General features: G+C 40.8%; 1 protein-coding gene across 1 annotated transcript in view; it reads right to left on the reverse strand.

Moving 5' to 3' along the window:
• The window catches only part of VWF (von Willebrand factor), a 147,194-nt gene extending 132,925 nt beyond the window's left edge, over positions 1-14,269 (reverse strand). Inside the window, exons 1-6 of the mRNA XM_026867575.1 lie at positions 14,213-14,269; positions 13,669-13,818; positions 12,102-12,156; positions 11,373-11,531; positions 9,561-9,663; positions 9,263-9,471 (exon numbers count right to left, since the gene is read on the reverse strand). Coding sequence (XP_026723376.1) covers positions 9,263-9,471; positions 9,561-9,663; positions 11,373-11,531; positions 12,102-12,156 — 526 coding nt within the window. The 5' untranslated portion in view covers positions 13,669-13,818; positions 14,213-14,269. The remainder of the gene's footprint in view (positions 1-9,262; positions 9,472-9,560; positions 9,664-11,372; positions 11,532-12,101; positions 12,157-13,668; positions 13,819-14,212) is intronic.
• Positions 14,270-14,701: the final 432 nt, after the last annotated feature.

Genomic DNA, 14,701 nt, shown 5'->3' on the forward strand with positions numbered 1-14,701 from the left:
CCTACTATTTAAAAGTTGTCAGTAAAACACAAATCATATTAGAGAGGCAAACAAAATGAAGCTGATCTCCATAATTAAAGAAAATACTAGCATTCCTGAGCCCAGTCCTCCGATCCAAAACTAAATCTTGCGTGCAAAGAAACTTAGCATATTCCATAACTGCTTGGGTCCACGATCTTACTGTGTAAGCTGTCCTGAAACATGCTCCTTGGTCCTATTACAAGCAGCTCCTGGCCCAGGCTTGGCAAGATTTATGACCACTTTGGATAAAAGCAAAACTGGAATTAATCTGTATGGCTGCCACTTTCTGGGAGATGCAGAGATGCAAGCCTGTCTCTGCTTCTCTTGATCCATCCTTCTGAGACAGGGGATCCTCCCAGAAAACCTCCTAGGAAAAAAAAAAAAAAAAAGTTCCCTTCTCCCCCTTTTGCCTCCTATGGCCCAGCTGATTTGAGGACTACCTCAGCTTCCTTCTGTGGGTACCTGCTACAAAACAGTTGATCTCATGACTCTCAGGTCTGTAACTTTATAAGACCTTACTGTGCTGCATGTGAGAACATCAGTTGCCACTGCTAATGCGTTCCCAAAACCTTACACAGATAATATTTTGAAATGTGACCCTGACTGTGTTTGGAAAACAAAATAAATTCTTCCCAAATACACCTGTATACTATTTTATTTTATATATATATATGAGCTACCTGCTGTACAGGTATAAACACACGGAATACACTGAAAACTAAAACCGTTCCTAAACTATAGTCGTGAAAACTACACTGAGAATGCTAAGCTGGGTGTAATAAAGCCAGTAGCTAACAGACGTTTTTGTAAACTAGAAATTAGGGACTTATAAATGTGGCATATGTTAGGCCCACTGCAGAACACAGGAAAAGAAAAGCAGCAACAAAACCACAACCTTGTATCTTACCACAGATTGTAAAGATTAGAGTAACAATGAAATCTGATGAGGAGCAAGGCACCAAACTAAATACACCCCCTTTTATTTGCACTAATGCAGCTTTACACTAACAGCTACACAGCAGGAGAAGGGCCCTGCTCTGAGGCAGCATTCCTCTGGCTCTGAATGCACATCCACGTTGAGCTTCGTACCACTAGATCCTCATGTACCCACAAGTTAACATCTGAAGGTTGGGACAAGTGCTGGCCCTGAAATGATGGTCACCTGTTTTTTTTCATTTCTCCCCCTCTGTTAGATTTTTTTCTTCTCTGGTGCTTGTGAACTCACACCTCTTACGTAGTTCTTTTACGCAACATTTGTATTATACTATTTTAACACTTCTGTCTTCTATGATTAATACTTCCAAATAAAATTTTTATCAAAATAATTTCAAAATTACGTAGTTCTTTTACGCAACATCTGTATTACACTATTTTAACACTTCTGCTGTCTTTTATAATTAATACTTCCAAATAAAATTTTTATAAACATAATTTCAAAACTTTTGTGGTGCTGTTCACGTTTTTTTTTTTTTTGCAACCAGCTCTTCAAACCCTCTTGTTGCCAGCACCTGTCTGTATATTAGCAGACCATTCCCCAGGCAAGAACAATTTGCCAACAACTTGCCGGAGCAGTTCTTCCTCCTTGCAAAGTGGAGCCCTTAAACTAAGCTACAAGCTGTTTGGAACAGGCAATACGTGATTGTTTTGGGTTTGCTCCATAGCTCAAGATCCTGCCCCAGGGAAGCCTCCTCAACATAGAACAGTAAAAATCTAGGATAATAATTAATTGAGACATCAGCTGAAAGTGTATTTTTCCTGTGATGTGTCCAGTGAAGCCTTAAGTGACCTATGGCAACAGGTAAAGGGCTGTAGAGGCACTATGACTTTAAAATGAGAGTGCTGCAAGGCTTTGCATGCACAATTGCCAGCCTGCTTTTCCCCAGAAGCTTTGTCCTCAATGATAAACAACTCAGTCACTAAAGATGCACAGTATTTCACTCAATATAATTAAATTATATTTAAATTATATTTTAATATTCATTTAATATTCATGTAATATTTGAATTATATAGTAATATAATATAAATAATTATACTTGGAAGCTATTGCTTCCAAAAATACAGATTCAACAGAACCTGTATTTGCAGAGTACTTGCATTTTTGTTGAATGAGCAGCTTTACACACAGAGTAAAATGCAATTCACCTGTAAAAGTGAAAAGCAGCTGGATGTGAAGGTCTCACTGGCCATCAGAAGAGCTCTAACCTGAAACTATGAAGTGACTCTGGTACCACTGAGCTACTTAAACTGGGGTCACGGGGATAAGTTATTTCTGCAGAGGGCAACGTTGGAGAAGAATCTTCAACCTTCAACCTACGCTCTGCGCTAGATGCCCTGTCGATTAGTGTCGTGTTTCTCAAATATTTCATCTACTCGATGAGGCTTTGGGAAGAAAAGCAGGGAGGGAGAATTGTCCTTGGCACATCTGACTGCTTCGGGCAGAGGGAAGAGCAGCCAGCACCTCCGTTGCCTTTCACCCCACACCTCCATTTCCATCAGCTGAAGGACTCAAGGGAATAGGAAAGGGAAGGTGGTGGAATGGACAACATGACAAGAACATCCTAAAAAACCCTGGGGTTTAAGTGTGCAGGTGATACTCTTAACAGAGCAGCCATTCAGCTCAGCTGCCTGCTCTGGCGGTGCCCACCCACCACACGGTGAGACTGCCCTCCTCTCCTACACAGCAGAGTTTTGTTTTCCTTCTGTTCCTTCCACGTTTGTTTTTTCTTCTTTCTCTAAGCAGTCAAAATCCTGGAGAAACAACTCCTAGCCAGGGCTCATCAGAACCCTACACTCAGAAACCCTCCATACAGCCCAGGTGGGATTTTTGCTAAAGCAAGTTGTTTTGTCTAAGTCTTGAAGGAAGCATGTTGAAAATAGATGCTCTCACAAAATGTAACAAAAACAAAGAATCTGAACACAAGTGCCCGAAGAACCAGTGCCTGATGGGGACCATAGTACAGACTGGTACCGGCATGCAAACTGGCTGCTCAACAGCCAAGACCCCCTGGCAGCTAGTTAGCGGGCAGCATCCTTTTAGGATGCCGGATGGGTTCAGAAGGCACTTGCTAAAGCACAACCCAAATCTCACCTCCTCCCTGCATCCCAGAAACATCCCAGCACTTTGATGACCCTCCAGGAGAGCACCATGAACCAACCTCCTGAACAGCAGATGGGAACTCCAGGGCCGTTCTGTCGGACTACGACTTTAGTGCTCAAACTGCTGCCCTCACATCTCTGTCTCTTTGGAGATTAAAACAAAAACAAAACAAAACAAGAAAAAAAAAAAAAAAAAACCACAAACCAAAACCACACGCCACGCTGACGTGTTTGGGGCAAGGCTTCTCATCCCCGCTCATTTGTAGTGTTTGTTTTGTTTTGTTTTTTTTCTTTCACTTATCTGAATTTTAGATAGATGATGTTCACGCTTGACAGAAAACTCAGTGTTCACTACTTATCTGGGTCTCAAAAACCACCAGTTCCTTTTGAAATCTGAAACCAGTATGCTTCTTGTTTACTTTGAGACCGGTGGTCAGGCAAGACAAAGCGTTTGCAATAACCACCGGGCCCTCAAGGCACGCGAGTGGGAGGCAGGAGCCCTGACCTCCCTCCCTGGGCCTCTCGCAGATTTTCTATATAGCCACAGGCCCATCAGGTCAACTCTCCCAGGGTCTGTTAACTCATCTGTAAAAAATATGCAAGAATTTATTCAAGGCACTACCACACTGGGAGTAGAGGTGTGCAAACTTTCACTGTTGGTTATTTAACAAGCAATCGTTTTGGTTTTTTTCTTTGTTAGGGGTTTATTTTAAACGGTTTTACATGGGTTAGTACATGGTTCCAGACAAGCAAAACTATTGGCGAGGTTGACCAAAAATTGCTCCATACTTTGGACCAAATTAACGACATGAAACATAGATGTCATGGGCTATAAAGTCTTTCCTCCCCTCTCTGGTTCAATGAATACCAGATTAATAATATTAAACACAAGAGAGAGAAAGAGTCATTTCCAGAACTCCACAGCCCACAACGAAAATGTCTCACAAAGCAACAACAACAACAAAAAACCCTCAACGAAAATGCCTAACTTTGATTCCAAACTCTGAATAAAGCAGAGTGGGTTACAAATGCAGGTTTCTGGCATCTCAGACAAGTGCCATATAATGAAGACAGGTACAAAGCAAGTCTTCATCTGTCCTGTTTGTAAATGACAGCTAAATTCCCTTGTGAATCTATGCCCTTTCCTTTCAAGTTAAAATGAAAGAAAATGAGATTGTTTACTTAAGCCAAACAAAGCTTTTAAATTGCCTAAAATAAGGTTATGGACATCGTGTAAAACGCCAAGAAATTTGGATTTCAGAATGACCAAAACTTCTGTTTATTTCTTTAGAAAGAAAAATAAAAACAAAATAGAAAATGCATCCTACCTGCACTACCATCACTGTGAATTTGGAACACGATTTAAAAGCTTCTGGTAAAGGTACCACACACAAGGAAGTTGCATATTCAGTCATAGGAGTTTATACTACTTCTGGAACAAAACCATTACTTGAAACATGAGATTTTTTCCTTGCATATACTGTCTGCTTTTAGCCGTTTAACCTATATTTACTCGCCAGTGGCATCATATATTCTGTATTTCAGCAGCTTAAAAGGCTGGGATATGTTGCTGACAGCTGGGACAGGATCAGAGTATCAAGCCTTTATCCAAAATTAGCCATGGGTATTGTTTTATCATTACTATCTTCGTAATTTGGAGACAGATTTCCAGTAAAACACTTCCTATATGTGCTAAGAAAAGCATTAAAGAGACACTGGATTAATTTGCGTTGGAGGTTTTTTTCTTCCAAAATGCTAAGAGTGTGCAACATGCACGAATAACAAAACGATGGATTAATACCCCCGTGTTGCACTTAAATGAGCTCTTTTGCACAGATGAACCATAACGATGACCTAGACACGCACCTATGGCAGCAATATCACTGTGAGACAGCTCCACGTTAAGAGCACCAGGCACACTGAGGCTACAGGCACATAAAGAAGCAACGTGGACTTGTGCTTCAGCCTCTCTCATTGGGGAGAAATTACCTTCCACTTTCTGCAAAGTAAGACCGTGCCCTTGACCACTAGCACGCTGCGAGGCTACGGGGTTTTGACAACTTGCTCGTGTGTGCATGCCCCGAGGAGATTTCAGTGTAGAGTTGCCCGTGTTGTGTCTGTTTTCCTCTGCAGTATTATCTAAGTTACCTCTCCTGGCCTGTGCTTTGGATCCCCAATTGCAAATTGTTCATGACAAGGACCATGAGACACTCGAATGCCGCAAGCTGAAGGCTGCCAAATTGATATCTGAGCATCTAGGAAGGGCTCAACTTCATGTTTCTAATACGAGCAAGGACTGGCAAGCAGTTAGAAGTGCATGATGATGTCAGACAGCAGAGCCTGCTCAATTATCAAGTCTTGGAAGCATTCACAGGATGGCTATAAAGGACCAGAGCCTAGCTGGCACAGAGTAGAAATTAACTCCTTCATTAGGATCTAAAGGAAAAACAAACACACACACACACACACACACACACACCCCACCACCAAAAAATAAAAAAAAAACCCAAACAACAAACCAACCACACAAACACACCAACCTGGAAAGGTTCCAAGAACTTTCTTCTTATATTTTAGTTATGCTTGAAGCGTGAGAATGAACTCTGACGGGGCAGCTGGCTTGTTTTTACTGACATATCCAATAAACAAGCAACCCTGTACAATATCAGCAATCTTGTTTGTCTCGACAGGACACAAACACTTCTCTGCAGGATGAGCTAGTTTAGTAACCAGCACCATCACCGAGAGTGACTCAGCACCCCATCCTCTGTCTGAACGGCAGTGTGTGTCTGCAACTCTGAAACCTGTCGGGGAGACTTTTTTTTTTTTTTTTTTTTTTTGGTGAGGTTCAGGAGCTACAGACTAAGGCCACTACCTTCAAAGCTGGGTCCTACCAATGTGAATTTGAGTCAGTTGAGCTTGAGTCACATCACTTAGACCTTCAGAACCTCAGTAACTGAGCAGCAGAAGCGTGTACAGAAGCAATGCGTGTCATCCTCTCAAGTTTCCACACCAAAACAGTGAAGAGTCATGAGCGCCATGACAATAACACATGATTGGATGGGTTAGAGAACATGAGCATAAATATATCAAGAAAAAAAACATTAAAATTACACACAGTTCACTAAGTTTAAACACGCTTTCCTTCATGCCTCCTTTATTTACTTGCTCTAAGTGGCAACGTCCAGCAATACAGCAGGTGCTTCACCTCTTATTTCACCACCACCAAGCCAAACATAACCAATCCAAATATAATTAATGAAGTTCTATATCATAATCCACTTTCTTAGGAGCAAACCAAACTAATCCTCTGTGTTATTAAACCACAATATTATTTTTTTTTTCTACAATAGAGAAAAATCATATTTTCATTTGTTTTCAACATGAAAATTGCCTTTTTTTTTGAAAGCATGAAAAACACGTGACGCTACATGGGCTAGATTCCATCTATGACATGATTCTTATGGGCTAGATTCTATCTATGACAACTCTGACTTCTGCACTAATTTGGGATCTGGTCCTCTGGTGCCACGAAGATGCCCTAGAAATGGGCCACCAAGTCACATGACTCTCATCCTACACAGGCAGATATAAAGATGATGCAAAAGTACTGCATTAGCTTTTAAACAGTGCGAGCTGCAGCCTGTGAGAAACCAGAAGAAAACGTTTCAGACCTCTTTCCATCACAGTGGTTCTTACAGGCTCCCCTCCTACCAGACCAGGACTGTTAGCAACCAGACAAGTTACCTTTTCAGTATAAATCAAAGCAATTTACACCCTAATAATACACCTTGAGGTGCCTGCCCAGCCTTTAAAAAACCTGGAGGAAGGTTTAACAGATCTCAGCTATCTGTCAAGCTCATTGGCTGTAGCGCAATACCCGACGCATAACCTCTAGCATCATCTCTCCTCCTTTACCTCTGACATTCAGATCTGCATAGTGCTCCCCAGGGTTTCCAGATTAGAGCCCATAATCTTGCCAACATTAGATCGTTATCTTTGTCCTTTGCTCACTGTGCTTCCCCCTCGCCTATTATTCCGAAGCTCAAAGATCTTACTGTATTTATTATCAACACAAATCCAGCCCAGAAACATCTCTAATGGATTAGAACTGGAAGCCTGATTGGATAAATCAAAATATGCCCAGATTTTAACAGAAAGCAATGGACACAGCAACAGGAGAATTCAGTCTGCCAGCAACCTTAAGGTAACCCTTCAATGCCCTGAGATTGCTAAATCATTACACCGAGCTCACATCCTGGGTTGGGTTGACTTTTATGAGATCTAATTGGGCTGAAAGGAGAGCAAATAAAAACTGTAGGGGAAAGAAAAGGGTAAACTGCTTCACAGGCCACCAACAGGCTGCCTAGATCCTTCGTTTAAAGAATGTTACCTCTCCCAGCTGCTTGTGTTGCCCCTCACCTGGATGTTAGCTTCAACAATAAAATAAAAAAAAAAATATCTGAATTAATCAAAAACTGCTTTTACTTGGAGTAAGGTAAAGAAGACTCATATGAACTGCCCCGCCAGCAAAGCTGCCAAGAAGACAAACATGTGGGTGTAGTGACATCCCTCACCAACACAACAAATTCAATTCAAACATAATTAATTCTAATCCCTTCTAAATTAGTTTAAATGAAAGGTCTATTGTATCACAGTAAAAAAAAATAAAAAAATAAAAAAAATGGCAGAATCACTGAGATATGATTCTGTTCTTCAGGATAAAAATCACAGATCTGTATGTCCATGCAGGTTACAAAAGTCAGGGCTTTCCTCGTATCATAAAACGTTCTCTGTCGCCTTCTCTATTATTTTTCAGCTCTTCGAGGCAGTGACCCCGTCACATACGTCATTACATTCGGAAATCTGTGGTTGTGAAAACACTGTTTTTTTTGCAAGAGGGCGGATACGGTCTCCAGCATGTTAAACAAATACAGCATGAAACATATTTAAACACAAGCAGCAGAAGGGAAGTCTTCTACATTTGAACAGTCCAAGGCAATACAGTCGTCTTTTCTGCTCCTGTTTTTTATAGTAGCCTCATTCCTATTTATTGTCAAAAAAAAAAAAAAAAAAAAAAAAATTGCAAACCTCAGATCCCAACACATTCAGACATCAGGGTATCCAAGCCCTGCCAAGCAATTCTGTTTATTTAAAAACCAATAGCTGAGGGTTTTCTGTATTACTTACGTTGCTGAAGAACTGATCAATCATTTCAACATACTATGAAATCAGGGTTTTTTCTGTACATCGAAGCTATGCTCATGTTTCCCAAGTGTCAATAAGACACATCTCTGGAGCACTGCCAGGCTCTTCTCCAAGTTTCTTTGTCTCCCTTTCTATTTTCTGTATCATTTATTTTTAATACAGACGTTATTAACTTAACATATTCATGTATTAACTAACTTTACTCTAAACCTTTCCTCTTCATAAGTGCTAACAATTAAAAGACGCTCTGAAATACCACAAATCAAGCCTGGTCCTGCTAAGCCATATTCAGGGCTTCCCCAAAACTCTTGGTCTTCACCCACACTGGCAGACTTTTCATAAAGGTGTAGAGAGCAGCAAAAGCAGTCTTATCTCTCCCTCTTATTAGGAACTGGTGTGATATATATAAGGTGCACCTCCAATCCAACAGCCCATATAGACGGGGAAATGCCGTTAAAAGGTAACCATTTATAGAACACCATTCCCTGCCAAATCCAAGTACAAACCTGCCAGGAACAAACCCCAGGATAGAATAGTCTGCTATTGCAACAGTACCTATTCTTACTCCCACTTGTCTAACTCATGAAAAAGTAGACATTGAATCAACGAGTATTCCTCACATCTTTTTTGCTGGGTCTTCTCCTAGTTGATCTCCCCATACACTATATTGTACCTATACAAGGGGATATGGGATATTGTACCTATACAAGGGGAGAGGGCGCAGAAGGGGAAGGGGAGAGGGCGCAGAAGGGGAAGGGGAGAGGGCGCAGAAGGGGAGAGAACTTGGTCACACAGCTTTTCGGCGCATCAAGATGAGGCACCTGACAGGTTTTGTAGAAAGATTTTTCTGCATTGGCAAAATCTTTGTTGAATCACCCACCAGGAAAAGCGTGCAGAGCATACATTAGGATGCTATCAGTTAGTTGTAGTCTTACCTTCCTGAGTTCTGAAGTCATCTTCAGCAAATTTATTAAAGTTGCCACACAACCCACAGGTCTTATTATAGTGCTTTTCTTGAAGGAGTATTTGAATATTCCCACTGATATCAATCTTCACCACAAAGCCATGCTCATCACTGGATATTTTATAATAACCTGCCTCCTTCTCTATAAATATGCCATTGGAAGCAAAAGGTATGGAAACTCTGTGAAGAAAAACAGAGATTTTTCAGAATATGAAACACACACCAAAAAAATCAGGTTGTTTCTGCCGAATGTTTGTTCCCACAGGTACCTTTTGTCATCCTGCATCACAACTCCATCTAAAGAGAACCGGAGATTGAAATATTCTCCAAGATACACAGAGAAACCAGCTTTCTTCCCATCCTGGTAGTCACCTGAAGAGACAAGACAAGGAAATGTTGTTAGTTCTAGGACTCAGGAGGACAACTTGTAAGACCATATAGCAGGGTTGGGAGGGTATCATCTAACATTATCAAGAGCCTGCTTCATCTGCTTCATCCCGTAACTCTTTGATGTGACATGGACGGATAGTCCCAGGATGAGTGCTGGCATCAGCATAACCTGGCACTGGCTGTGGACTCATGCTCTCCACATTACTGACTCTAGCCCGTGAATTCTCCATCTACCATTCTCCATGGTATCATGCACATTGGAGAAGTTTCCACAGGAGACGTGCCCAATGATCTGCCTTGCTCTTTCCCTTCCTGGTTTACTCCCAGGAACAACCCATAGCTCAGTGCTAAGAGAAAGGGGTTGAATCCATTGAAGTGATGGAAGAACAGAGCCTGGGTATCTTAATTTTTGATAAGCCCTCTAACCATCTCAACCAGTCTTTGAGGGGTAGATGCCAATATTGACTATCCAACTGTGGGGGCAACTCACTCTGAATTTTTCAAAAGGAGCAGCACAGAGATGGAGACACCTTTATTAAGCTCCAAGAGAGAAGGGAGGGAGGGTGTGGCGGGGGTGTTTTCAGACATGGTCCTTTCTCTGCTCTTGTCCTTATCTAGCTTTGACTTTACAGCAGTTCCTTGCACAACGTGCTACCTATACTGAACCTCCTCTTCTGAGGTAGGCAAGCGTGCCCAGACCTAGATTTTACTCAGCAATGCAGACTGCCCTTCACAGCCACGTATCCAAAACCGAAACAAACCCACACACATGTACTAAGACGGGAATCAAAACCACATCATGCCACGCTTATGTGTCCAATATAGAGTGTCTGCTCATGAGGGGGGTGTTAAGATTTACTTGATCATAAAATATGGCAACCAGTTCATACTTCACATATGCTGGAGGGTTCTTCTGTGTACAAAAAAATGTGTACCAAGTTGCTCAAATTGAAGAAAACTATTTAAATTGGTATATGGTTTCTTTTCAGAGTGATGGGATTAGTATACTCCAATTTATTGTAGTCAGTAAAAAGTCATCTTAAACTATGATTAATACAGAAGAGTTATTAGTGAGTTTAAAAGTATCTACCAAAAGAGTTTGCTATGAAAGTAATATACAATTCTGATTATCGTATCATCTCTTTCCCGTCCCCAAGAATAATGCTGCAGAGGTTCATGCTAATTCAAAAGCCTTTTGTCCTGCAGGATGAGATTTTTCTTACTGGGGTGATTTAGCATACAGGTAAAATTAGTTCTACGGGGTCATATAGTTCTTATTCCTGCACTCAGCTTTAACAGCCACATTCCCCTAGCAAATTCAAAATTAATAAAGGTCTCATGTTCGCTCTTTGGAAGAGCCAGTAAGAAAATCTCCATTCCTTGGCAGCTTAGTTATGTGTGAGTTATGTTACCAAGGGATAACAGAAGCCAAAGTGACAGAATTTCCTCAGAAGTAATACTACTTCAAACAAACAAACAAACAAAAACACCAAAAACCAGAAAAAAAAAAAAACAAAACCAAAAAAACCCAAAAAAACACCACAAAAAACACACCAGAAAGTAGAACAAGATCCTTCTATGCAGTGGTCCATCCTATCCATCAAAGGGCAATTATTTGTCTTTTCCAGTGCAATGCCACATCCCTACAATATTTTGCATTTGTTACTTGGTGGTATCTTGCTCAGACTCACCTAAGAGTGTGAAGGAGCGCTTGTGACAGTCCCCAGCAAGGAGGTAACTGCAGTCCCCAGCAAAATTGTAGAAAGAATCATCAAAAGTTTTGATGTGATCGTTCCCAAAAAGGCTGCAACGGGAAACTGATGACTCCCGAAGCCAAGAACCTGATGATCCTGGATATCAAAACACAACATAACTTGCAGTGTAAAACAACCATTTTTCAGTTCAGGAATTTATCTGCTGGAAATTATCACCATTGATCATGGCGTGTCCTGGACCTTTAGCTCTAGGTTCTAGGCAGACTGTATGCCTGGCTTGACAGGCATAAGGATCAAGCACAGATTTTTGTATTATACACGTCAATGAAACGGCTTTTTTGCTTTATTTCTGCTGGCCTAAACCTCGCATGGGTAATTTCCATCCTGATCCTTTGAGGAATGCCACGTGCCCATTTATCTGTGCCTGCCTGCAATCCCATTAAAATCAGTAGGGCAGTAGCAAAGCCCCGTAGTTTGTTCAGCCAAACATCACTGACTTCAAGGAGTCTTTGCGACTCACAGTGCTTGTTGCAAGGTAAAGAGCCAAAAGGAGTAACTTTATTGATGTCTCTTCACGATGAGAGTATTGCCTGAGCCAGGAGCGCAGAACTAGATGGGCAAAAAGCGGGTGAAAAAAAAAAAAATCTCACAGAAGAAACAGGGAAAACATAATTCCTAGACATATGAAAATAAATGGGTTTGTACCTGATACTACAGTGGGCAGCAGGAGGCTTGTTAGCAGCACTGCCAAGAGAAGCATCTGTCAAAAATCAAAAAGAGAGAGATCAGAACATTCTTAGTTCGGGGTGTTTAGCCTGTTGCACAAGAACACAACATTTTCTGTCCTTTCCTTATCAAGTTATTTTTGAGGTTCTACGACATTTCAGAAAGCTGTAACGCATGCCACACTAAATCAGTTTACCCATTTAAAGAAGCATGGGCGGGTAACTATTCTTTCTTCCCATTTTCGCTTTTAATTTCAGGGAAATGCAGGCTACCTCCGCAGGAGATGCAACCCAACATTAACACATATTCCAGTTTACCTGAGTAAATACACAGCACACGTGAAGCCTTTCAATATGCAGCGTTATTTATCAGACAACCTGACATGAAGAAGGACACCAGGCTGGATCAGCCAGCTTGGCGCCAGTAGAAGTCACCTCTGCTGCACAAGATTTGCATCCTGCCCAAACATCCACGAAGGGAAAGAATATGTAGGTTTTGCACCAGCCAACAGGTCTGGCTGGCAGATCATTAAAACCACACGCTCATAAATCCACTGATTTCAGGGTGATAATATGCTCAAGATAAGGGGTAAGAAGGGAGGAAATTGTGCAGAGCTTAGAGACTCGGGGTGAAGATTCCCATTCACCAAAAGCAGTTTTAGCATTGTGTCTTGCTTTCTACAACCGAAACCTCTGCCTTTGTTCTCCATGTGTCTACAAACTACCTCCTGTACCACCACGCCTTTAAAAATAATCATAGGATTTGAGTGTCACGCAGATGGTAAACTACAGATGTTCTGTGGCAAGACATTAGCAGTTAATGGATGGAAGGTGTAGGGAGTCCATTTAAGTGAGTTAATTTAAAGATCACATAAGCAACTAGAGAGGCTTAAATATACCAGACTTAATATATATTAATGCCAGGAGACCAGACACATCTTTCCCTAAAGGAACCCTCCAATTAAAGACTAGAATACATTTTGCAAGGACAAATTCTGATTTCAGTTTACATTTTTTTTTATTGATGTCAGTTAGGTAGGTCCAATTCACAGCCGCATAAACAAACACTGAGTTTGCCTTATTTACAAAAGGTGGGGAAAGAAAGATCTGTTACAAAATTCAGTCTAATATAATGCTTCGAGTGCCAATCTGACACAAGGCTGTTACTGCTGGAAGAGAGTTAAGAAGTGGCAACTGCATGGGAATGTGACTACAAAGTAATGGTAAAGCAAACAATAGGCATTATTCTCAGATTACACGCTTGCTAGTGTATTTTTAGTGCATGCACTGCGTTACTGTGACCAAATCAGACGTTTCTTTTCTTTGTTAACCCTTCAGTTTTACAAAGCAGGCAAAGAAAAAAGGGGTATAAACCCCTTTTCTTCAGCCCCCTTCCACCTCCCAGTTTGTTCTAAGCTGCAGACTTGAAGTTTCCCCCAATTCTAATAGAGCAGGTGCCACTAACAAATCAGAACACAACCAAGTGAGATCTGCCAGTATATAACCCTCCATATTTTTATCGCTGGCTTAATTAAAAATGAACGTACCTTCTTCTGTGCGAGATTCCTCTTGCACGTGAAGAAGCTCCTCCAGTCGTTACCTATAGCCTACAACACCATTGTTCCCATGTCCCTTCCGAAGACAGGACTGGAATGGCTTTGGTCTGAAATTTCTTGTTTTTGTACAAGCCAGGAACTCTTGTTCATTTAAAAGGAAAGATAAAGACCAAACGTCACATCCGTCTGATTCTCAAGACAATAGATAAAATTGCTATCGTGTAAATCAGTAGCCTTAATTGCCAGAAAGTTACAATGAGGGGAAATAGTTTTAAAAACTTACATGACAGATAAGTCTTTGAAATATATTTTGCATGTGTATGTGTGACAAATCTCACTGGCAGAGCCAATAGACAGCATATTTATTTGAAAGACTATTGTTAAAGAGAAATAGTAGGATGCTCCAAACCTCAAAGACCACAGAGCCATGTAGTATTTTTTTTCCTGCAATCTGCTTTAAAGGAGAAAGCAGGGAAAAAAAAAAAAAAAAAAAAAAAAAAAAAAAAAAAAAAAAAAAATCAGAGCTAGTACTGACCTGTTATTGTTCTCCAGCTACAAACATATTTGAATTTTGTCACATTTTCCTAGATCAACACATTTGGTCCTTGAATTTGCAAACACTTATAGAGGTACCCTCTGGAACAACACATGGTAGCAAGTTAATCATGCACATATTTGTTTACAGAGGTGGGCACAAGCTTTATGGGCATTTGTACAGCACTGAACAAAAAATGCAGAACAGATGACATCTTACTTCACTTTCAGTGTCTCATGCTTCGTATTTTCAATAGCTACTAGTAATAACAAAGGGGTTAGAAGGCAACATGTTTCCCCATAAATCGTATTTTGCCACTTGTTCATAGAATCAGGCCCTTACTTTAAACCAAGAAAAACAATGCAAAACAATTTTTTAAAAAAATCCCTCCTGAGAGTCCCCAGCAGGGTGTCTGTCTGGTGCACAAGGAATTCTGAAACTGAAGTTCTCTGCACACAGAAAACAAGAACAAAAACCCTTTAAAAAGCA

This window comes from Athene cunicularia, assembly GCF_003259725.1.
Source record: "Athene cunicularia isolate RWA chromosome 1 unlocalized genomic scaffold, athCun1 chr1_part2, whole genome shotgun sequence".
Classification (NCBI taxonomy): domain Eukaryota; kingdom Metazoa; phylum Chordata; class Aves; order Strigiformes; family Strigidae; genus Athene; species Athene cunicularia.